This window comes from Cucurbita moschata, unplaced genomic scaffold, assembly GCF_002738365.1.
Source record: "Cucurbita moschata cultivar Rifu unplaced genomic scaffold, Cmos_1.0 Cmo_Scf00044, whole genome shotgun sequence".
Taxonomy (NCBI): Eukaryota; Viridiplantae; Streptophyta; class Magnoliopsida; order Cucurbitales; family Cucurbitaceae; genus Cucurbita; species Cucurbita moschata.
Window position 1 is genome coordinate 1,458,932 of NW_019268560.1, and position 22,193 is coordinate 1,481,124.

Genomic DNA, 22,193 nt, shown 5'->3' on the forward strand with positions numbered 1-22,193 from the left:
AAAAAAATATATATATATATATATAGTCCCTACCGTTAAATTAGTTTATTGTTGATTTTTGTAAAAAAATATTTAGTTTCTATTAACTTTCCTTTATAAATTGTGAAAATACATAAAAAAAAAAAAAAAAATATATATATATATATATAGTCCCTACCGTTAAATTAGTTTATTGTTGATTTTTGTAAAAAAATATTTAGTTTCTATTAACTTTCCTTTATAAATTGTGAAAATACATAAAAAAAAAAAAAAAAATATATATATATATATATATATATATATATATATATATATATATATATTATTATTATTTAAATAATTTTGATAAAAAAATATTAAATTTAAGATTTATTAAAAAAAAAAGTAGTAAATAAAGAAGAGTTGGAACAATTGGGGTGTGTGTTAATTAAGAAGGCGACCACTTGTGTCTCCTTGTCTATAAAAAATATATATATATTATAAGATAATTGTTTGACAGCGGATTTTTAATAAAAGTTTAATTTTAAAATTTTAATAAATTAAATTTATCATTTTAATTTTCTTCGCAAAAGAATTTATTCTTTGAGTGATAATGCAACTCAAAAAGAAAAATTATTTTTCTCTCATGAATAAATATTTATGCTTATGGTCTTGAATTAAATCCTCTTATTTCATGGGAATTTTTATTGAATTATTCTTTGAGTGTTATTTTAATTCGTAATGTTAATTAATAGTATTATTTGGCCCTAAATATATGAAATAATTATCATAATTATTACTTTTCTATGAATTTGTTTCTTATTCGTTTTTGGTTTTGGTTGGGCTAGAATGGAGGATGGGATATAGTGATATATGCTCTTCGTGATTAATGGATGTTATCTCCCCTTTGAGCTTACGTGGATGTTTAGATGATGTTTTTGATGTTTTAGGTAATCGATAGAAATATCTCTCTAATAAGTAAAGTTTAATAGTAATCTTGTAATCTCTTCTCGATTGGTTTTAATAAAAAATGTGAGTGTTTTCCACAAAAAGTTGTGTTCAACATTAGGTTATCTGAGCAAGATTGGTATAGGTTATCTGAGTAAGATTGGTATAGGTTGTCTGATCTCTTGGAATTCTTAGTATACTATATGGTTGCAGCTCTGTCTAATCTTCCACATCATAAACGATTTCTTGATATTATTAGTGTGTGAGTTCTTTTTGTGTCGTGAGTAGTTCGCGACTTTGCAAGTTTTTTGTCGAGAAGGTTTGTTTGGTATTACTGAGGTATAACCAACACGATGGGTGATTTCGAAATCGTTTGAAGAATTAATATACTCACCAGCAATAATTACAACACATGGCAACATGCATGATGCCGTATTTGTAAGGATAGGACCTTTGGAAAGTCGTTGGTGGGAATGAAACTATGTCGTCAGAGGAAGATCCTAATGGCACTTTGTGCAAATGTGTTGGAGCATATTTGGGATGACAAGACACTGAAAGAAGCATGAGACACGTTCGTCATGTTGTTTTTAAAGAAGAATGATATGAGGCTACAACTTCTAGAGGAGCTGTTAACAATCTCACAACGTGACATGACGATTGCTTAGTACTCTCATAAGGTTCAGTTGATTTTTCGGGAGATTACTAAACTAGATTCAAAAGTCTTGTTATTGGAAAACCTCGAATTGAAAGGATCATTCTCCACGGATTGCCGCCAGAATATAGAAGTTATGTTATTGTTGTACAGGGATAGCCCACTCAACTGTCACTTAGAGTTTTAAAATTTGTTAGCCAACCAAGAAGTCATTACTAGACAAATGAGAGACATTACCCAACAAGCACTCTACACAAGTGAAAGTGGGAGCAAGAATAATTTGTTTACCAAACATGGATACAAAAATGGCAACAAAGGAAGAAGCACTGAGGAACTACACAACCTGGAGAGCTCACAAGAACGACAATAAGAGTTCTCAATGGAAAAGAATGGCTACAACTGTAAGAAGAAGGGCCACATGTCCAAGGATTGTTGATCCAGGAAAAAGTCTGTCGAAAACAATGTGGCAACGTCCAAAAAGAAGATTGAGGACGAATGGATGCAAAGGCAATACGTGCCATAAAAGAAGACGAGCTAGCGCTCATGACAATGATGGATGAACATATCGATTATGAAAATGTATAGATCATTGATTCAGGATGCTCAAACCACACGATTAACGATCAGAGTGGTGCAACAGAAGCGGGGTGACCCTCGGAGAAGGAAGTATTACCAAACTATGACAACATTGAAGAAATTCTATCGAAGAAGGGGGGAGCAAACTGTACACATTTGGTTAAGTGTTGATGTGCCTGAAGATCCAAGTGACACTAATATTAGTGTGCAAGAAGTGACTCAACCAAGCGAATCTAGTGAAAAGGAAATGACACCTCAACAAATTAAAGGTAAAGAAAGAATCCAAAATATGACAACACACCTATTATAGAAGACGAAGTTAAAGAGCTAGACTTATGAACAAGCATCACAAAATATGGCTGGACAGAAGGTAATGGAAGGGTCAAAAAAGATGTCAAACTCATATTTTGCAAGTGGGTTTACAAAATAAAGCATCCCCAAGATGAATTAATTGAGAGATACAAGGCTCGAACTGTAGCTCTAGAGTTTTGATCTCAACAATATGGACTAGACTAGGATGAAATGTTTAGTTCAATGACAAGGATCACAACCGTACAAGTTCCTTCAACACTTGCCGTAAGTAAAGATTGGAAATTATGACTAATGAACATGAATAATGCTCTCTTACAAGAGAGTTGGGCTGGAAGATCTACATGATCCACCAGAAGGAATTTAAGAATGCAGTTGGAGTCATGAATCAATATATGCAAAGTCCGGAGAAGTCTCATTTAAATGTAGCTTGACAGATCCTGTGATATGTTAAATGTACAATTGACTATGGTTTTTTGTACAAAAGAAGTGAAGACTGCCACCTAATTGGATACTGTGATGCTGACTATGCAGGATATCATGATACCCAAATATTAAGCATTGAGTATATGTTCAAGCTCGGTTCGAGATCAATTTCTTGGTGTAGCAAATGACAACCAATAGTATCATTGTCAACTGCTTACTGCTGAAGCATCTCAAGAACGTGCATGGTTGAAACTCTTAATAGAGGGTTTGCACCATAAAACTGACTATCAAATACTTCACTGTGGCAACCAATCTATGGTTCATCTAATAACGGAGGATATGTCTATTAAATCGGTAAGCTTTACAATTTTCATTTAGTAAATTTTTTAACTTTCAATTTGGAACATTTATTAAAACTGATTTAAGTCCATAAAATCTTTTATTACATATCAAATTTTATTAAATTTTAGTAATAATTAAATAATTAATAGATTAAAAGTAATATATCAGACAATATTAAAATTTTAAAACGAATTTCAAAATAAAAACATTTTTTGATGGGTCCATCAAGATTGAAGCAACCGTGAGTTTGATCAATCGGACGGCCAGGAGAAAGTAAAGGAGTTGGGACCCACATTTGATGATTAAACCTCACCTGTATCCAAACCCATCCTTCTCTTCTATCTAGGGTTTTCGCTCACTGAACTTTCGCCAGGAATTCTCTCTTCCACCAACACCTCGCTATCCAATTTCAATTTTGACCTCAATCAATCCGATTCGCTTCCCAGGGCGTCCCTGATAATCCAACTTTGTAAGTTTGCTTCCCTCTTTCTTCTTCTCTGCGTGCTCTGGCTCGAGTTTTCCGCGAGAAATCTCGCAATTTCTGAGCGTTGATTTTCATTTTTGTAATTGTTGTTTGGAATTTGAATATTCTGCGTGTGGGAAAGTGGGAGAGAGCGTCGTATTTTCGCTTTTATCTATATGGGGAAATCTGGGGCTCGAAAGAAGAAGGGTGGTTCGAATCATGCTTCTTCGGCTGTTAATTCGACTCCAAATGCTAATGGGGGTGTTGATTTGGATTCGTCTATCTTTTTGAAAAGAGCTCATGAGTTGAAAGAAGAGGGGAATAAAAGGTTTCAGAATAAGGATTTTGTTGGTGCTCTTGAACAGTATGAAAGTGCGCTTCGTCTTACTCCCAAAACCCACCCTGATCGAGCTGTGTTTCATAGCAATAGAGCGGCTTGTTTGATGCAAATGAAACCAATTGATTATGATACTGTTATTGCTGAGTGTAACATGGCCCTCCAGGTCCAGCCTCGATTTGTTCGTGCTCTCCTTCGGAGGGCTCGTGCTCTTGAGGCCATTGGGAAGTATGAAATGGCAATGCAGGACGTGCAGGTCTTGTTGGTCGTCGATCCTAACCATCGAGATGCTCTTGACATCGCCAAACGGTTGAGGGCTGCTGTTGGACCTCGCCAGGAGGCTCAACAGGACCTTCAGAGCCGTCCGTCTCCTGCTGCTTTAGGTGCCTCGGCCGTTGGTGCTCCCATTGCAGGCTTAGGTCCATGTTTGCCTGCTCGACCGGTTCAGAAGAAAGTGGCAGCCTCCATGGGGGGTGCTACAGTACTGCTAAATAGTAAAGTGGAGAAGCATCAGGGTGTTCTAACTACCGAAAATGGCCCAAATGAACCCAAATTGCAATTTCCCAAAGTAGTCTTGAAGCCTTCAAGTGGGTCTTCTAAGGCTCCTAATGTAAGTGAAGATAATCTGAAGGAAGATTCACTTTCTTCCTTGTTATTGCATGCTCAAAGTCGAACCCAAGAACCTAAGGTTCAGTTGAGGCCTTTGAAGCTTGTCTATGACCATGACATAAGGCTTGCCATGATGCCAGTGAATTGCAGCTTCAAAGATCTTAGAGAGATAGTGAGCAAACGTTTTCCGTCGTCAAAATCTGTTTTGATTAAGTATAAGGATGCAGATGGGGATCTGGTGACAATAACCTGTACAAGTGAACTCAGACTGGCGGAGTTTTGTGCCGATAGCTTTGTTCCTAAGGACCCTGAAGTAGATAAACCTGCTTCATTTGGAATGCTTAGATTGCATGTTGTAGAGGTGAGTCCTGAGCAAGAACCACCTTTATTGGGAGAAGAGGACGAGAAACCTATCGAGAGTGAAGAATCCAAGGGAGATGACAGTGGGCACGTTTCACCTCTCGGGGAGTCAGTAGCAGAAGCTACTGATTCTGAAAATGATAAGAAGATAGAGAAAGAAGTTCCGAAGGAAAAACCAGGAGCTTTGGAAGATCCCGAGTGCAAGGAAGTTGAGATGGACGATTGGTTATTTGAATTTGCTCAACTTTTCCGAACGCATGTTGGTATTGATCCAGATGCCCATATAGATTTGCACGAGCTTGGAATGGAGCTCTGCTCCGAGGCTCTTGAGGAGGCGGTAACGAGTGAAGAAGCTCAGAAGCATTTTAACAAGGCAGCATCAAAATTCCAGGAGGTTGCTGCTTTAGCTTTCTTCAACTGGGGTAATGTTCATATGTGTGCTGCAAGGAAACGTATTCCTTTAGACGAGTCGTCTGGAAAGGATATCGTGGCCGAGCAGCTTCAAACTGCTTATGAATGGGTGAAGGAGAAGTACACCCTAGCAAGAGAGAAATATGAAGAGGCGCTTTTGATCAAGCCCGACTTTTATGAAGGTCTATTGGCTCTTGGCCAACAGCAGTTCGAAATGGCTAAACTTCATTGGTCTTTTGCACTAGCTAAGAAAATCGACCTCTCAAGTTGGGATTTTACAGAAACACTCGAACTTTTCGACAGTGCAGAAGAGAAAATGAAAGTAGCGACCGAGATGTGGGAAAAAATGGAGGAGCAGAGGGCGAAAGAGCCGAAAGATCCAACCGCAAGCAAGAGGGAAGAGTTACTGAAGCGACGAAAGAAACAGGCAGGTAATGCAGACAGTGAAATGCAGGGAGTAGGTGGTCAGTTTGAGGTTTCATCCAATGAAACTGCTGAGCAAGCAGCACTAATGAAATCCCAAATCCATCTTTTCTGGGGCAATATGCTGTTTGAGAGGTCCCAAGTTGAATGTAAAATAGGAACAGAAGATTGGAAGAAGAACCTCGATGCTGCTGTAGAGCGATTCCGACTTGCTGGAGCTTCCGAGGCTGACATTTCTGTCGTTTTGAAGAATCATTGTTCGAACGAAAATGCTGTGGAAGGCGACGACAAGACGAGCCTAGACATAAACAGCGAAGCGAATCAAGAAAAGGAAGATATCATTAAGGAGGTCGATCAAGCATCTGGGTAGCTGATAGAAAGGATGGTACAATCACTTTATAAAACAAAATGCCAAAATTCATTAGAACAAACGAAAGAAAAGAAATCACATTGTTTCAGCCTGGCTCCTTTCGACCGTCGCATTGGAGGATGCCAGACACTCGGAGCGGGCAGGTTATGAACTCGGAGTGGTAACTTTCTTCATAATTTGACAAGTAAGCAAATAATTTGTGTGCCAGATTGATTGGTTGATGATTTTTGTGTTGAAGAAACGAAATGAACTGATATTCTGGTTTTGGCTCAGCATAAGTTTTACCATATTGTGGTCAGATTTTGTTGTTGCATATTTGTTTTCCCCTCCCATATTCTTGATGAGCATGTCACCTTCATGTAATATCATAGCAACTGAGTTCAAATTTGGTTGGAAGTGTGTGCATGTTCTTGGTAAATGGATTATTGTAGTGAAGAATAGAGTTACTATGAACTAAGCTGTAAGACACAGAAGCTGTATTCACTAGAATAATTAAGGTTTAGCTATAAATTAATTTGAACTTACAATTTCAATATTAAAAAAAATGTCTGAAGTTTGAAGAATGTATGTTGAAGAAGTTATTGAATTCCAATCCAAGCGTGGCGTGGTGGCGTAGATTTTCCCGTCCTCCTCTTCTCTTCCCCGCAACTTGTTTTGATCTTTGTTCTTGTGAAATTCTTTATTTATTTTTACAGAGATTGGAGTGAAGATTCTCTGTGAAAATTTCACGATATAGAGTTCCTCGCACGAATTTTGGATAATTTTTTATTGGGTAAAAATAACAATATCTGTTCTAATAAATCTAATAATATTTCATAAAATAAATGGAAACAAGAAATATATATAGAGAGATGTCGATTTAATTAGTAGAATTGGACGGGAGGGACCAGAGCAAGATCTTCCTTCAATGTCTCAATGAGACTAAGGCAAAACAGGATGGGGAATCCTCGTGAGAATTAGGGAGGGACCCTTGAGAGATTTCTCTAGCTAAATGAGACTAGGGTCCGAGATTACATTCCTCATCCTCGGCCCCACTCCACTATGTATGTTTGTGTGATATATGTGCATTCATGTATGATTGATCACTATACATATGTTAATCGAGATATCGTAAACACACACACACATATATATATATATATATTTTTTACGAGGCAGTACAAATATGAATTTTGTACCTGCTATACGAAAGACTAAACTATAAATTATATTTTAGACCTCATACAAGTTAAATAATCATAGATTACTTTTTCAGTTATGTAAAGTATGTACGCATATACTTTTGATATTGTTCGCACTCCTCTTTTTTTCATCGGTTTCAATAGTGTGAGCGTGTGATTTACCCATAGTCTAGTTTAGGAGATACATTAACGAGCCCGCCCAATGAGTCCACATGTGTAGACTATGCATAGAAATATATTATGCATTCAACAATACCAGAAAATGAAAATAGAATTTAAGGAACAACCGTGAAATTAGATCCCAAAATCTAGTTTTTTACTTTTATAGTTTTTTAAAAAAAATAATAAATTTATAATAAAATAGTTTTTTTTAATACCAAAATTTTTGTGAGACGGTACTGACTCAAAACCTAAAAAAATAAGTTAGATTAGATTTTTTACCCGATAATTTGGTTAAAAAATTAAGAATATTTAATATCTGTAACGTAGGTTAATGATACATTATGACTAGTATATGTTTAATATTTAAATTTTATAAAATTTTAGTTATTAATATAACATATATATGGTAGATAAATAAGATTTTTTCTAGTGGATTGAAAATTTGGGATTGGTATTAAAAGATTTTTTTTTTTTTTTTTTTTTAAACTATAATCCAAAAAAGTAGAACTACCCTAACGACAGGCGTTAGGAAACGACGCTCACCCTTAACTAACTGATCTTCCGCATTCCGCAAGGCGGGAAGTTGAGAGTCCGGAAGGAAGATCTTCTTGATCTTATCCACACTCAAATCTCCACTGTTCCATTGATTCGTTCATATATTCACTCTAACAATCTTCTCTCATTTTTATCTTTCTACTTCGATTCCATTCTCTGCAAGCAATGTCTCCACCTTTCATCGCTAATGCCGACGTTACCGCCGTCAATGCAGCTTCTCCGCCGGTGATTTCCCCGGTTTCTTCTGAGTGTAGTGAACTGCAAGCCCACCGTATCGATCAACCTCTCCCTTTCCCCTCTGTTCTCAAAAACCCGTTCAAATTCGTCGATGGCCCTCCTAGCTCCGCCGCTGGCAATCCGGGTAATTTTAGCCTTGATAACTTGTTTTTGGTACACTGTTTGGTATTTAGTTAATTATTTATTATACGCATACAGATGAGATCGCGAAGCTGTTTCCTACTCTCTTCGGTCAACCGTCGGCAATGTTGGTGCCAAGTGATTCCAGTTTGGTACAGATGAATCAGAAATTGAAGATTGGAGTTGTGCTGTCTGGTGGCCAAGCACCCGGAGGACATAATGTGATTTCTGGACTATTTGGTAGGTTCTTACTTTGTCCAGATTTATAAATAAAGAATGAATGCTTGTTTTTCTGTTCAATCTGTGGGTTAATTAGCAGCATCTACGATTTTGTCAAGATTATTTACAGGATCACCCAAAAGGAAGCACGTTGTATGGATTCAAGGGTGGTCCTGCAGGGATCATGAAGTGCAAATATGTAGAACTCACTGCAGAATTTATCTACCCATATCGCAATCAGGTTAGTATGATCAAAGAATGTTAGTGTGAATATGTGTAGTCTTGATGCGAAGTGGTTGCCATTTGAATGCGGTTCTTGATTTAGATGCAAATTTCTTTTATCAGGGTGGTTTTGATATGATATGCAGTGGGAGGGATAAGATTGAAACTCTAGAACAGGTGATACTCTTTCTTTCCTGAATTAGCATTATGGGACACTTTAATTGTGTTGTTAGGAATCACGACTCTCCACAATGGTATGATATTGTCCACTTTGAGCATAAGCTCAAATGACTTTGTTTTTGGTTTCCCCAAAAGGCCTCATACTAATGGAGATGTATTCGTTACTTATAAACCCATGATCATTCCTTAAATTAGCTGTGGGACTCCCTCCCACCAATTCTCGTAGTGAAGGCATAAATTGACAATTTGGTTTAATTTTCAGTTTAAGCAAGCTGAAGAAGCAGCTAAGAAGCTTGATCTGGATGGGCTTGTTGTAATTGGTGGAGATGACTCCAACACAAATGCTTGTCTCCTCGCTGAATATCTTAGGTACTTTTGAGAACTATGAAATTCTCTTTCTCATGATCATATATGGATAAGCTATTATACATGATTTTGGGCGCTACTAAACTAAGGATGTGTAATTGCCCAAGGGTTCTTATTTACCCTGTTATGTACTGTTCTATTGTATTCGGTTGCTTATCAAATCCAGGAGTAAAAATTTGAAAACCAGAGTAGTTGGTTGCCCAAAAACTATTGATGGTGATCTCAAGTGCAAAGAAGTCCCCACAAGTTTTGGATTTGATACAGCTTGCAAGGTCCTCGCTTCTCTTTGGAACTGCTTTAGAATTCATATCTCTTGTAGACTTAACTTCGATCAATGTTTCAAAGTTGAAGTAGTTTCTTCAATAGTTCAAGTAAAAAGGAATTTTGCTGATTTTTTTGCAGATATATTCAGAAATGATTGGAAATGTGATGGTTGATGCTCGATCAACAGGAAAATATTATCACTGTAAGCATTTTGCTTAATGAAAATAAAACTAGATATGGATCTGATCTGCTGATATTTTCATAATAACTGAATTCTTGAGGACTTCAATTACCAGTAGTTCGAGTTCGGATTTATCGTTAGTCCACATTCTATCCATCATTTTTACAGTCGATCGGCTCACAACTCGAGTATAAGCTATGCCATTTTCTATACCGTTCTGTGGATCTTCGAGTTCCTAAATTCTTATCTTGTCCGTTTCAAAAAATTGGTAAAAACATATATCTGGTTGCTTCACCTGCCAAAAATAGAGCACTTCTCTCTGTTTGATTTCATGTTTCTATTCCCTACTGGATCTGCCTAATGCAACACTGTATTGATTCATTGTTAATGTTGATACTCAAGCAAATTGTCATATGGCATTAACACTGTAAATATATCCACAGTTGTACGGCTCATGGGTCGTGCTGCTTCTCACATCACACTGGAATGTGCTTTGCAAACTCATCCAAACATTACTATTATTGGAGAAGAGGTAGCTGCTTTACTTAAACTACTTAACACAGAAATCTTAGGGCATTTATCATTGTAAGCTATACCCTAGGGTTGTTTGAATATCTGTTCTTTTCCACCTAGTTGATTCATGGAGATTTAATCTAATCAATTGATTGATTGTTAATGTATGCAGGTGAAAAAAGTTTCAGACATTAAATATTCTCGTTTTTAGATATAGTTTTAGTTTATAGTGTGCTCCTAATTTACAACTTGTTTTGAAGGTTGCAGTTAAGAAGCTTACCTTGAAAAACGTTACAGAGTACATTGTGGATGTAATTAGTAAACGTTCTGAACTTGGTTATAATTATGGTGTCATACTAATTCCCGAGGGTCTGATTGACTTCATTCCTGAGGTACTGCGCTTGTTAATATTATAGTCAATTGTGTTTATTTCTTTAGCTTGTATGCTCATAATCCACTAAACCCAAGATACTTGATATCAATATATCATTCTTGAACTGGTACTCATTTATAACCTGCTTTCTCCAGGTGCAGCAGCTTATTGCAGAACTCAATGAAATTCTCGCCCATGATAATGTAGATGAGGGTGGAATATGGAAAAAGAAACTTACAACTCAATCTCATCACCTTTTTGAATTTTTCCCTCAAGCAATCCAAGAACAATTGTTGCTTGAAAGAGATCCACATGGCAATGTCCAAGTAAGTGTTTTTCTGTAGTTGTTTTACTATCTTTTCGTAGGTTTTCTAGTTTGATGAACTACATTATGTTTCTCACATGTCAGGTTGCCAAAATAGAAACTGAGAAAATGCTGATTCAAATGGTTGAAACTGAGTTGGAAAAGAGGAGGTTAGAAGGTGCATATAATGGTGGCCAATTCAAGGGGCAGTCGCATTTCTTTGGGTACCCATTCTGTTCGAGCTTGAACTTCTGCTATTTTAAGTCGACACTCCTGTTTTTATCACACATTGTGTTTAGCTCTAAACAGGTCTATAACCTTTTAAGCTTGTGTATAATTTGACTCTGTTTAATTCTTCTTTTCATTTATAGGTATGAAGGGAGATGTGGTTTACCCACAAACTTCGATTCAGCATATTGCTATGCTTTGGGTTACACTGCTGGAGCTCTCCTTCAGAGTGGAAAAACTGGACTAATATCATCGGTCGGTCTTTCCCACTTCCTGATTGGTTTATTCTCTAACCTTTTAACCGTTTGATTTATTTTTTCTTGTTATTTCCTTGGTTATGAGATCCCACCTCGGTTGGAGAGGGAAACGAAACATTCGTTATAAGGGTGTAGAAACCTCTCTCTAGTAGATGCGTTTTAAAACCATGAGGCTGACGGCGATACGTAACGAACTAAAGCGGACAATATCTGCTAGCGGTAGGCTTAAGCTGTTACAAATGGTATTAGAACTAGGCACCGGATCGTGTGCCAGCGAGGACGTTGGGCCCCAAGGGGGTGAGATATTTGTGAGATCTCACATCGATGATTTGAACAAATCATTTCTTATAAGGGTGTGAAAACCTCTCCTTAGTGATGCGTTTTAAAACCATGAGGCGGATGGCTATAATGGATAAAGGGGATGGCGCTAGGGTGTTACAATTATTTTCCTCATTTCTATTGCTTATATGTTAGTTATGCATACCAGGTAGGAAATTTGGCCGCCCCAGTTGAAGATTGGACGGCTGGCGGAACTGCATTGACTTCATTAATGGATGTGGAGAGGAGACACGGTATGTTTACTTCATGAAAACGTGCCTTCCTTTTCTCTTGCTATTATTTGGTCTCTAGAATATTTTTTTGGGGGGAACAAGGAAACGAAATGACAGGGTATAAAGAATCCATCCCATATGAGAACATTTGATATTAAATCAAATTCACCTATACGTGAGTTATAAAGATTTTACAAGAATACAGTTTTGGAGTCGATGAATTGAAAAGACTCTCTCTCTTAACAACTTTGAAAGGCTTTGGAACAGAACATTTTGATGAAGTCTAAGCTTAACTTAATGTTTATCATTTGATCTCCTTCTAAAGGTAGAATTCATATGGCAGGTAAGTTCAAGCCTGTGATCAAGAAGGCAATGGTGGAACTGGGTGGTAATATTTCTCAGAACAACTAACTTTACTACTACTACTACTACCTTCTTCACTCGCATCTGTGGGCTTGAAAACAAAGCATCGTACTAAAGTTCTATGATTCTGTGGTTAGGTGCACCTTTCAAGAAATTTGCATTGTTTAGAGAGCAGTGGGCAGTCGAGAACCAATACATCAGTCCAGGTTGGTATTCGCCCTTTCGATTTAGATTAACTTTTCAAGGGCTGAAGAACACGTTTATACTTATTTTTAAGCACTTAGAAAATCAATTCAAACGTCGACTTTCACGTTTCCTCCATCTGGGTTCTTAAAAGAAAATACCTATGTTTTTTTTTTGGAGTCCAATTCAGGAAATGGAACCTTCAAATACTTGCTCTATTTCGTTTTGATCTACTTGCAGGTCCAATTCAATTTGTTGGTCCTACCTCAAATGTGCTTAATCATACTTTGTTGTTGGAACTCGGGGCTCAAGCGTGACCATATTCGACTATCAACCTCCCTCAAGAAAGAGAACAACGAATCTTGAACGCGTATCGATCTTTAGAATTGTCAATAATTCTCATGGAAACTTTTTTCGTCTGGATAACTATTTCTATTTACAGTGTTTACTATAGATTAGTGGAATAAGATCTTATTAGATTCTTAAAACATGTTTTTACGTGGTAATGTGATTGAGATTGACACAGAGAGACAGTAGTCCGACCCTGACTCCATAAGGAGTTTTGGTCAAAGACCTTAGATGATCGGCTCCCCTGAGGATCAACGAAGGCCTTGCATGTCTAACTCCATGCAAAAATCATCTAAAATATGTTCTTTCTCACTGATGTTTTGTTTTCAACCATTCAAGCTTATTGCTGTCTGGATTGGTTCAAAAACTTTCATAAAGTTGAAGTTAATCAAATAAATCCTAAATTTATTGTTAATTAAAAAAGCTATATTTAATTATTTATTCTAAAAAAAAATTAAGTTTAATAATTTAACTTTTTAAAATATACATTTAAATTAATTGAATGGTTGAAAATAAATAAATGAAAAAATGGTTCTACATTATCAATTATTTTACATTAGAAATTATTTAATAAAATTTACCTAAATTAATAATTAAAAAAAAAAAAAAAAAGAATAGTCGATCAAACTCAAACCAATAAAATAGAAGCCAATCTCCAACGAACAAAGTTGATTTTGAATAATAATAAAGAAAGAAAGAAAAGAAAAGGGTCGTACCAGAATCCTCTTCCTCAACATTCTCCTCCTCCTCTTCCCATTTGCCTTTCTTCGATCAGCGTCTTCAATGGCGTCACGGGATGAGAAGCCGTCGAAGCCCTCCAGCAGTCGGACCGGCGGTATTCGAACCCTTTCCGATCTTAACCGACGGTCCCCTGATTCTGTTGGCGACCCCGATGCTCCTCAAGAGTATTACACCGGTGGTGAGAAGAGGTCTCTTTTCTGCCCTAATTTTTACTTCCTTTTTCTTCTTGCTTTTACTTACGTCAATTTCTATTCCACATATCATTCCATTCCATCAGGAGAATGTTTATAAGAGTCTTCTTCCGTTTTCATACCTAATCTTAATATGTATGCCCTCATCCTTCTTCTCAATTGAAAGGTTATGGAAAATCCATTTCATTCCGGATTCCTCTAAATGATCGTTCCATATATTTTGGTTACTTGGGGTCCGGTATAAACAAGTAGGCATTCTGATAACCAACTCTAATTTTGAGCACAAATTTACAAAGTTCGGATCAACAACACATAAGCCTAGAATTAGATTACCTCCTTGAATTAGATTACCTCCCACCATCAAAGATCTAAAAGCAAGATTTGGAAACTTGTTCTAAATTGAGACACTCCACAATCGAACATGATCAAGGCTTGATTGAATGACTCTGAATCGCTCGGATGCGTTTATCACAAAAAAATTTTGAAACTTAGAAATGAAGTTAGAAATGAACGATGCTCAAAATTTCTAAGAGTCTGTCTCTTAAGTAGTAATTTGTCTCTTAAGTAGTAATTTGTGGGTATGTATAGTCTCCCCTGTGGCCATAATTTACTCCTACTCCTTTGAATCTTTAAATCTCCAAGTCAATTTGACAAATAACTTCCCACCCTTTTGTCCACTACGAGAATTATGAAATTAAAATAATAAATAAAGTTTTGTAACAACTTATCAATTAAGTTGCAACCGTGCAAATATTCACCTCTGAAACTTCAAATTGTCCCTTCTCAATCGAATCAGCTTGTAACATATGAAATAATGGTTGAACCAAGCCTATCAAATTTGTAGATGAAGAATGATTGAATCTTCTTGTATAGTGTAATAGGTCCAGTTGGAGGAGGTAGCCTCTTCTGAACTCTGTTCTATTTGCCCACCAAGTGTTAGCAAACTCTGGCAAAAAAATTTAACTATATATTTTTTCCAACTTCCAATTGAAAACTTGACAAAACCGAAGAAGAGAGCCCAATTCTTACTGATATCAACCCAAGGTCTTCCACCACCAGCAGTCTTAGTCTCTACGGCCTTCCAACCACTGGAATTACAACCATAAATGGCAACAATCACTTTCCTCCAAAAGGCCTCCTTTTCAAAGCTAAACCTCCACAACCATTTCAACAAGGGAGGTATTTCTATACTGAAGAGAACCTACACCCAAACCTCCAAGGGCAGTCAGCATTGAATTGGTTAGCAGCTAACCAAATTGGTACCTGGTTTGTAAGTTCCCCCATGTCAGGCAAAGTCTCATCATTTTCTCCATGGCTCTTATAGTCTTCAATGGGGCCTTAAGGAGCGTGAAAGGGTAGATGGGGATACTATTCGACACCGATTGAGCTAGAGTCGATCTACCTCCCTTGGAAAGGAGGAGGCCAAACCACTTGTCCTGTTTCATCACCATTTTGTTGATAATAGCCTTTTCAAATAATCGTGGGAACACTGCTACTAAATCATGCTTCACAATGTTCCATGCTTTTTTAAAAAATTTGCTAGTTGTACCATCGGGGCCTGAGGAATTTTGGTTTCCCATATCGGAAATGGCTTTGAAAATCTCTTCCTCACTAAAAGGAACCTCAATGCTTCCTTTTTCATGCTCTGTATTGGTGTAGACATGCTTTTCCTTTCAATGATTATAGCTTTTGCTGATCTGAGGTTGACAATATTGGTTGATGCTTATTGAATGATAACTCTGTTTCCAACTTTCAGTGGGATGCTTGTACAAGATCCTACAAAGGGTAATGATGTGGATTCACTTTTCAATCACGCTAGACAAATGGGAGCTGTGGAAGGCCCTATTGATCATGCCCGTTCATCAACCTCCAGCAGCTTTACTGGAACTGGTAGGTTACTCACAGGAGAAACTGTCCGTTCTGCACCTGATCAGCCTGAGAACCTTGTTCACAATATTGTATTCTGGAGTAATGGTTTTACCGTAAATGATAGCCCTTTGAGGAGGTTGGATGATCCTGAAAACGCATCCTTTTTGGAGGTAGATGAAATATAATACTGATGATGTTCTAATGAAATATTTATGTGTACACACGCACACGCGCACACGGGCATGCATCCATGGATAACTTAAGAGCGGAAACAACATGGAATGCAGTTTATAGAAAATACTTGATCCTTTACAAGTGTTTGTATGGTTTTCGAATTCTTGAAGAAATGTTGCTGGATGTGTTCTTGTTTGTTTAGCTCCGTTGGGTACATTTCTTTCTTCGAATTACTGATTACTGCCCTTAGGTGGGTGTCTTTACATGTTTATATGATCTTTCATCAGAGCATCAGAAAGTCTGAGTGCCCCAGAGAGCTTGAACCTGCAGACAGGAGGTCCTCCGTTCATGTGAATTTAATTAGGAGGATGGAGGAGTATCGTGTAAGTATCCTTATTAGATTTCACTGGTTAGTTCGGTTGAGGATTAGAGTCCTACGTTGGCTAATTTAGTGGAAGATCATGGGTTTATAAGTGAGGAATACTATCTCCATTGGTATGAGGCTTTTTGGGGAAGTCCAAAGCAAAGCCACGAGAGCTTATGCTCAAAGTGGACAATATCATACCATTGTGGAGACTTGTGATTTCTAACATGGTATCAGAGCCATGCCCTAAACTTAGCCATGATAATAGAATCCTCAAATATCAAACAAAGATTGTGAGCCTCGAAAGTGTTGTAAAAAAGTGACTAAAGTGTCGAACAAAGGGTGTACTTTGTTCGAAGGCTTCAGAGAAAGGAGTCAAGCCTCGATTAAAGGGAGGCTGTTCGAGAGCTCCATAAGCCTCAGGGGAGGCTTATAGTGTACTTTGTTCGAGGAGAGGATTGTTGAGGATTATTGGGAGTGAGTCCTACCTTGGTTAATTTAGTGGAAGATCATGGGTTTATAAGTAAGGAATACTATCTTCGTTGGTATGAGGCCTTTTGGAGAAGCCCAAAGCAATGTCATGAGAGCTTATGCTCAAAGTGGACAATATCATACCATTGTGGAGAGTCGTGATTCCTAACAGGTTCTACAATACCTAGATATACGAACCATGATAAATGATTTAAACTTACTCGTTAAAGGGTTGAGAAACTGTTTGAGTCGATAGTTAACCGTTAAGAAACGCTAAGCATCTTAGACATTGTATTTTGCATCTTGCAGGAACCTGAGAAGCCACGTCTTCCATTTCAAGGTGTAGGAAGAACTCTTGGTGGTAGCGCCCCAGCAAACGAGCCAACTGCTACTCCCACCGATGTCAATAGCAGTCCAAGCCCTTCTGCAGGCCTGGTCGTGGATGACTCGTTGCCATCAACCTCGATTCAGCTTCGGTTGGCAGATGGAACACGCATGGTAGCTCATTTCAATTACCATCACACAATCAGCGATGTTCGTGCTTTCATCGACGCGTCTAGGCCGGAGGGTGCCAGGAACTATCAGCTGCAGTTGATGGGCTTCCCTCCCAAGCTTCTTAACGACCTGACTCGGACAATCGAGCAGGCCGGTCTTGCCAATTCTGTTGTCATCCAGAAGTTTTAGCAAACTAAGATAAGCTCTCTATGCAGCATTGAAATGGTTCTCTGATAGTCATTCAGTACATTTGCTGCTATAAGTTACTGCTTGGATTTATATCATCAATCCACCAAAACTGGTCTTTTCAGGTTCAATACTTTGTAGAGGTAAACAGGTAGTGTTGAAGGAACGCATCGGAAACACCCTTTACCCGGGAGTGATTTTGAGATCGTTAAAATCACTTTGAAAACACACTTTTGACGACGTGAAAATTGAGTTTAAAAGTGTAAATAAATTGATATTTAACCTGTTAGGACAGGTTGATTTTGAATTTGACAAAAGCGATTTTAGTCATTTCAAACGAATCACGGCAACCTCCTAATATTTGGACCAACCCTGAGACAAGTAGAGTAGAGTAGGCACATTCATAACATCAATTAATAACATTAAATATTCTTAATCTTTTTAAAATAAAGTAAGGTTGTAACCCTATTTTCGCGTTGGTCAGGTTTACTTGACCAAAAAAAATGTCAATCTACATATCGAAACAAATTTATGGTTTTCCAAAGCTTTTAACCCAACCCGAACCGAACAAAATTTCAATCCAACAACCTTTATGATTTGGGTTAGATAGTTCACTAGGTCGGATTATCGAGTCATATGAACACTCTATTTAAGTTGATTCAATTGAAGTTTAAGGTAAAACTATACAACTCGTTTGTTTGTTTGTTTTTTCAACCATTGTAGAATAGGGAGTTGAAACATCGACATCTTAGATAATAATTGTTACCTCCTACGCTTAGCTTAGGCCAACTTGATAAATTTATCGGTAAAAGTTGAATTTTTTTAATAAAAATTATGGTATGATTTAAAATTTAGGGTATAAATATTGTATCATCAATCATTAACCTTTTCTAATCAAATTTCTTCCTTTTATGGCACCAACGGTACAATATGCTTCATTTCAAAAGCAAAAAAACGGTACAATATCCTCAAAAAGACAAACTGTACTTCTAGAAAGTAATAACTCCATATATATTTATTTATAACTAAAATATTATTTCGTCGTCTCATTTTTAATTTATTTTATTTTTCAAATGTTGCGGAGCGTTCCGACTTGAAAGTATACGTGATTCGATCGAGAAGAAGCTTGATTATTGGAATGAGTTCATAGCCATCCGACTAAAAACATAATTTTTTAAATATATATTTTAAAAGTATATAAAGAAATTTTGACTAATTGAATTATGCTCAAGTCCGTAAAAAAAATAAATATATTATGGATAATTCGAAGCTATAAAGACTAAAAATAAAGGAAACAAAAGAGACCTAATAACCCGAACAAACTCTACTATCTAACTAGGGTTGAGTTGGGTTAGATTTTTTTTTTTTTTTCCGGTTTGGGTTGAGTTGGGTTTTGAAAAACTGAAGATTCGACTTGGTTGGTGGAATGAAATTTGTTTGTTCGGGTTAACCTAGCCAATTTGAAGATAGGAATCACAACTCAATCCAACTCAACTCTATGTTCCTATTTTAAAGATTTTTGTGAAGATTAAAAGTATTCGACGTTCGTAACAGGTCAAGGTTTGACTTTGTTTGCAGAATGAAACTTTTTTTTGTTTGGGTCAACCCGACCACCTCGAAGATAGAAATCACAACTCAAACAAACTCAGCTCTATGTCCCTATTTTAAAGATTCTTGTGAAGATTAAAAGTATTCGACGTTCTTAACAGGTCAGGGTTTGACTTGATTTGTAAAATGAAACTTTTTTTTGTTCGGGTCAACTCGAGGAATCACAACTCAATCCAACTCTATGTCCTTATTTTAAAGATTTTCGTGAAGATTAAAAGTATAGGACATTTGTAACGGGATACTAAAAAGAAATATATATATATATAAGTAAAATTAAAGCATAAATAAAAGAAAAGGAAAAAGAGAAATAAAGAAAAGGAAAAAGAAATAAACATACAAACTTCCAACGTACGTGTGAATGTAAAAGGTCCCGATTGCGCTCCAGAGAAGGCGTCAGTCTGGATAGTGTTCATCTTCAACGATGATGAGATTAATGATGACGAGCTAGGGTTTCTGTTCTTCCCCCAATTGCTAGGGCTTTTCAAACGCCGAATTACGACCTTCGTTCTTCACTTCTACTGTCGTATCTCTCAATTCCGTGCTAATTTCGTCACTCTCCCATTGCTCTCTCACTGATGGCCAAAACCAGACCAGGCAAGAAGGACCTGGACGCTTACACCATCACAGGCACCAACAAGGTTGTTAGAGGTAAACTCCTTCGCCTAAAACTACGGAAACTTGTTTCATTTTGCGTTAAATATGCTCTCTCTCTGTCGTTCTACTAGAATGTCGTCCAATGCTGCTTTACGAGTTCTGATTTCGCGGATTTTGCAGTTGGAGATTGTGTGTTGATGCGCCCATCGGAAACGAGTAAGCTTCCGTATGTTGCGCGTGTCGAGAAGATCGAAGCTGATAATCGGAACAACATTAAAGTTCGAGTGAGGTGGTACTATCGACCGGAGGAGTCGATTGGGGGGCGGAGGCAGTTCCATGGTGCTAAGGAGCTCTTCTTGTCTGATCACTACGACGTGCAGAGTGCGCACACCATTGAAGGGAAGTGCATTGTTCATACGTTTAAGAACTATACTAAGCTTGAGAATGTTGGTGCTGAGGATTATTATTGTAGATTTGAGTACAAGGCTGCTACTGGAGCTTTCACGCCTGATCGAGTTGCTGTGTGAGCTTTTCACTTTTTTGTTGTATAGAACGGATTCTGGTGCAAATTGCTTGAATGCATTTTGAATGTTCCTGTTTTTTCTTGCAGCTATTGCACCTGTGAGATGCCTTACAACCCAGACGACCTCATGGTGCAGTGTGAGGGCTGCAAGGACTGGTAAATATTAATGTTAATTCTGGGAACTAATGTTTACTTTTGTGTACTGAATCCCTGAATCCTTTTGTGTATTTGCACATTCCAGAGTGAAATGTATACATAAGTAATTGAAGGTTCGAATTTTTTTGATGCATGGCATAATGAATTAAGAGTGAATTTAGGATAACTTTTAAGGTATTGTTTTAAAGTGGCACACTTTTTTTTTTTTCAACTTTTTGCTAGAAGCACTAATCAAGTGCTTCTCACTTTAAAATTTCTTTTTGAATGTTATTTGATCTTTCAGATCGCTTTTTGCCATGTGACCAAATATCATGGAAATTTTGAAATTAATTTTAATTTGTTAGATGTCAGCTTTATGAACCTCACCTTAAGTTTGTATGAATTAACAATTGAAGAATGTTTAATCAAAGATAAAGTTCTAGATACACTGAAATGGCTTTTAGCATCAATCGATAGATGCACCACAGACATTATTAGTCCATACAACGGTCATCTTAATCGGGGTTAATTAATGTTCTATCCAAAGGTGAAAAAGCTAATCGTCAAAGTGCAATGTGATGTGCAGTCTTTTATGGATTGTAATGTGTTGCTAGAAATGGAATATTCACTCGAACTCTATTCTATTCGAACTCCATAACTTAGTTGTGATTGAAGTGGTTTTGTTATACCATTTTGTTTGATACTGGAACTTTTTAGAGAGTCTCGAACTCGAGAGTTTTCTGGAAGCACAAACCTTTTATGTTTCCTTTGGCCTATAGGTACCATCCTGCTTGCGTAAGCATGACTATCGAGGAAGCAAAAAAATTGGACCATTTTGTGTGTTCTGAATGTGCATCCGATGCTGATATCAAGAAAACTGAGAATATATTTTCAGCATCACCGGTGGCCGAGGACAAGGTTAGTACTGTTATCTGTTGCTTCCTAAGTAGAATGGTAGATGAATATGAATCATCTTCTCCAGCATATTAGCCTTTTTGATTCACGTCAGTTGTTCTTTTTCTTTTTTTTTTTCCTTTCTTAGAATTTAAAGATTAACTAAGTAGCACACGACAGACATGAAGACAAATGAAATACATGCAATGCTTGCCTTTAGTTAATTCTATATATGCTGAGCTTCAGTTTGGTTTCTTTCCAATCACTTAAGTCTTGTTTTTTATTTAACTTCGAAGGTTTTTCTCTTGATTCACTTGCTATTTGTTTTCCAAAAGCCAGTCTTGTGATTATTAAACAACGGCCATTGGGCTTCCTTTTTTATGATAATCAATCTGTGATCATCGTCTACTTTCTCATGTCTAATGAATAATTCAGGTGCTATTGTTATGTGTTTGGTGAGTTTATCCCAAATGGTTGGTCGAATGCCTTCTAATATCTGTTACTTCTACTGTTGTATTTGTTTAAATTAGAATTCATTGATTGAAATAATTATATACCAGATATATCATTTTGTTTTCTGCGTCTCCCAAATATTCCTCTTAGCTCAAGAAAATTCTGACAGCTACCTAAAACGTGTCTGTGTGTATGATGAAAAGAGTTGAGTTCTTTTGTCAATTTGATTCATCAATGAACAAATTCATTTTTCTCATAATAATTATGAAAACAAACAGTTCCTTATTTTCAAATGTTATTTCTTTGGGCTTGCCCATGTCATATTGGTCAATTGCTTAGTTGTTTCTGTATAGTTTTTTAACTTTCTAGCGCAAGTTGTTTCAAAAGACCCTATGATCCATCCAACTAAGAGGACATCATTTGTTGGGAGGCCATCTTCCCGAAAGTTAAGGCTCAAAATATTAGAAGTACTGGAATCTCCCCTACGCCCTCCCCCCCCCCCCC

The 22,193-nt window shown here is 37.1% G+C and overlaps 4 protein-coding genes across 7 annotated transcripts in view; all 4 read left to right on the plus strand.

The window, feature by feature from the left end:
- Nucleotides 1-3,536: 3,536 nt before the first annotated feature.
- On the plus strand, nt 3,537-6,580 carry LOC111434197 (protein CLMP1-like). Its single transcript, XM_023071573.1, has one exon. The coding sequence runs from the start codon at nt 3,851-3,853 to the stop codon at nt 6,182-6,184; it is 2,334 nt and encodes a 777-aa protein (XP_022927341.1). The 5' UTR covers nt 3,537-3,850; the 3' UTR covers nt 6,185-6,580.
- A 1,517-nt stretch (nt 6,581-8,097) lies between these two features.
- LOC111434254 (pyrophosphate--fructose 6-phosphate 1-phosphotransferase subunit beta-like) lies at nt 8,098-13,098 on the plus strand. The gene is made up of 16 exons (XM_023071655.1): nt 8,098-8,443; nt 8,518-8,679; nt 8,778-8,899; nt 9,004-9,057; nt 9,323-9,429; nt 9,593-9,698; nt 9,829-9,892; nt 10,315-10,403; nt 10,645-10,776; nt 10,913-11,083; nt 11,167-11,285; nt 11,433-11,544; nt 12,034-12,118; nt 12,441-12,485; nt 12,598-12,666; nt 12,884-13,098. The coding sequence occupies exons 1-16, from the start codon at nt 8,248-8,250 to the stop codon at nt 12,958-12,960; spliced, it is 1,710 nt and encodes a 569-aa protein (XP_022927423.1). The 5' UTR covers nt 8,098-8,247; the 3' UTR covers nt 12,961-13,098.
- A 579-nt stretch (nt 13,099-13,677) lies between these two features.
- On the plus strand, nt 13,678-17,613 carry LOC111434111 (plant UBX domain-containing protein 4-like). The gene is made up of 4 exons (XM_023071422.1): nt 13,678-13,920; nt 15,680-15,962; nt 16,254-16,349; nt 17,111-17,613. Exons 1-4 carry the CDS (start codon nt 13,775-13,777, stop codon nt 17,483-17,485), a joined length of 900 nt encoding a protein of 299 aa, XP_022927190.1. The 5' UTR covers nt 13,678-13,774; the 3' UTR covers nt 17,486-17,613.
- A 1,802-nt stretch (nt 17,614-19,415) lies between these two features.
- The window catches only part of LOC111434110 (chromatin remodeling protein EBS-like), a 4,823-nt gene continuing 2,045 nt past the window's right edge, over nt 19,416-22,193 (plus strand). For all 4 annotated transcript variants that reach the window (XR_002708897.1, XR_002708898.1, XM_023071420.1 and 1 more), the window contains exons 1-4: nt 19,416-19,738; nt 19,865-20,207; nt 20,295-20,363; nt 21,122-21,260. Coding sequence is in view for 2 of the 4 variants with exons in the window: in XM_023071420.1 (XP_022927188.1) it covers nt 19,666-19,738; nt 19,865-20,207; nt 20,295-20,363; nt 21,122-21,260 (624 nt within the window). In the remaining 2 variants the exon portion in view is untranslated. The remainder of the gene's footprint in view (nt 19,739-19,864; nt 20,208-20,294; nt 20,364-21,121; nt 21,261-22,193) is intronic.

Bases quoted from the DNA above. Each gene is read 5' to 3' on its own strand.
- LOC111434111 (XM_023071422.1), top strand. From the start codon at position 13,775: ATGGCGTCACGGGATGAGAAGCCGTCGAAGCCCTCCAGCAGTCGGACC. The intron at 13,921-15,679 runs GTCTCTTTTCTG...TCCAACTTTCAG, and splicing joins TACACCGGTGGTGAGAAGAG to TGGGATGCTTGTACAAGATC. The intron at 16,350-17,110 runs GTAAGTATCCTT...TGCATCTTGCAG, and splicing joins GGAGGATGGAGGAGTATCGT to GAACCTGAGAAGCCACGTCT.
- LOC111434254 (XM_023071655.1), top strand. From the start codon at position 8,248: ATGTCTCCACCTTTCATCGCTAATGCCGACGTTACCGCCGTCAATGCA. The intron at 8,900-9,003 runs GTTAGTATGATC...TTCTTTTATCAG, and splicing joins TCTACCCATATCGCAATCAG to GGTGGTTTTGATATGATATG. The intron at 9,699-9,828 runs GTCCTCGCTTCT...ATTTTTTTGCAG, and splicing joins GATTTGATACAGCTTGCAAG to ATATATTCAGAAATGATTGG.
- LOC111434197 (XM_023071573.1), top strand. From the start codon at position 3,851: ATGGGGAAATCTGGGGCTCGAAAGAAGAAGGGTGGTTCGAATCATGCT.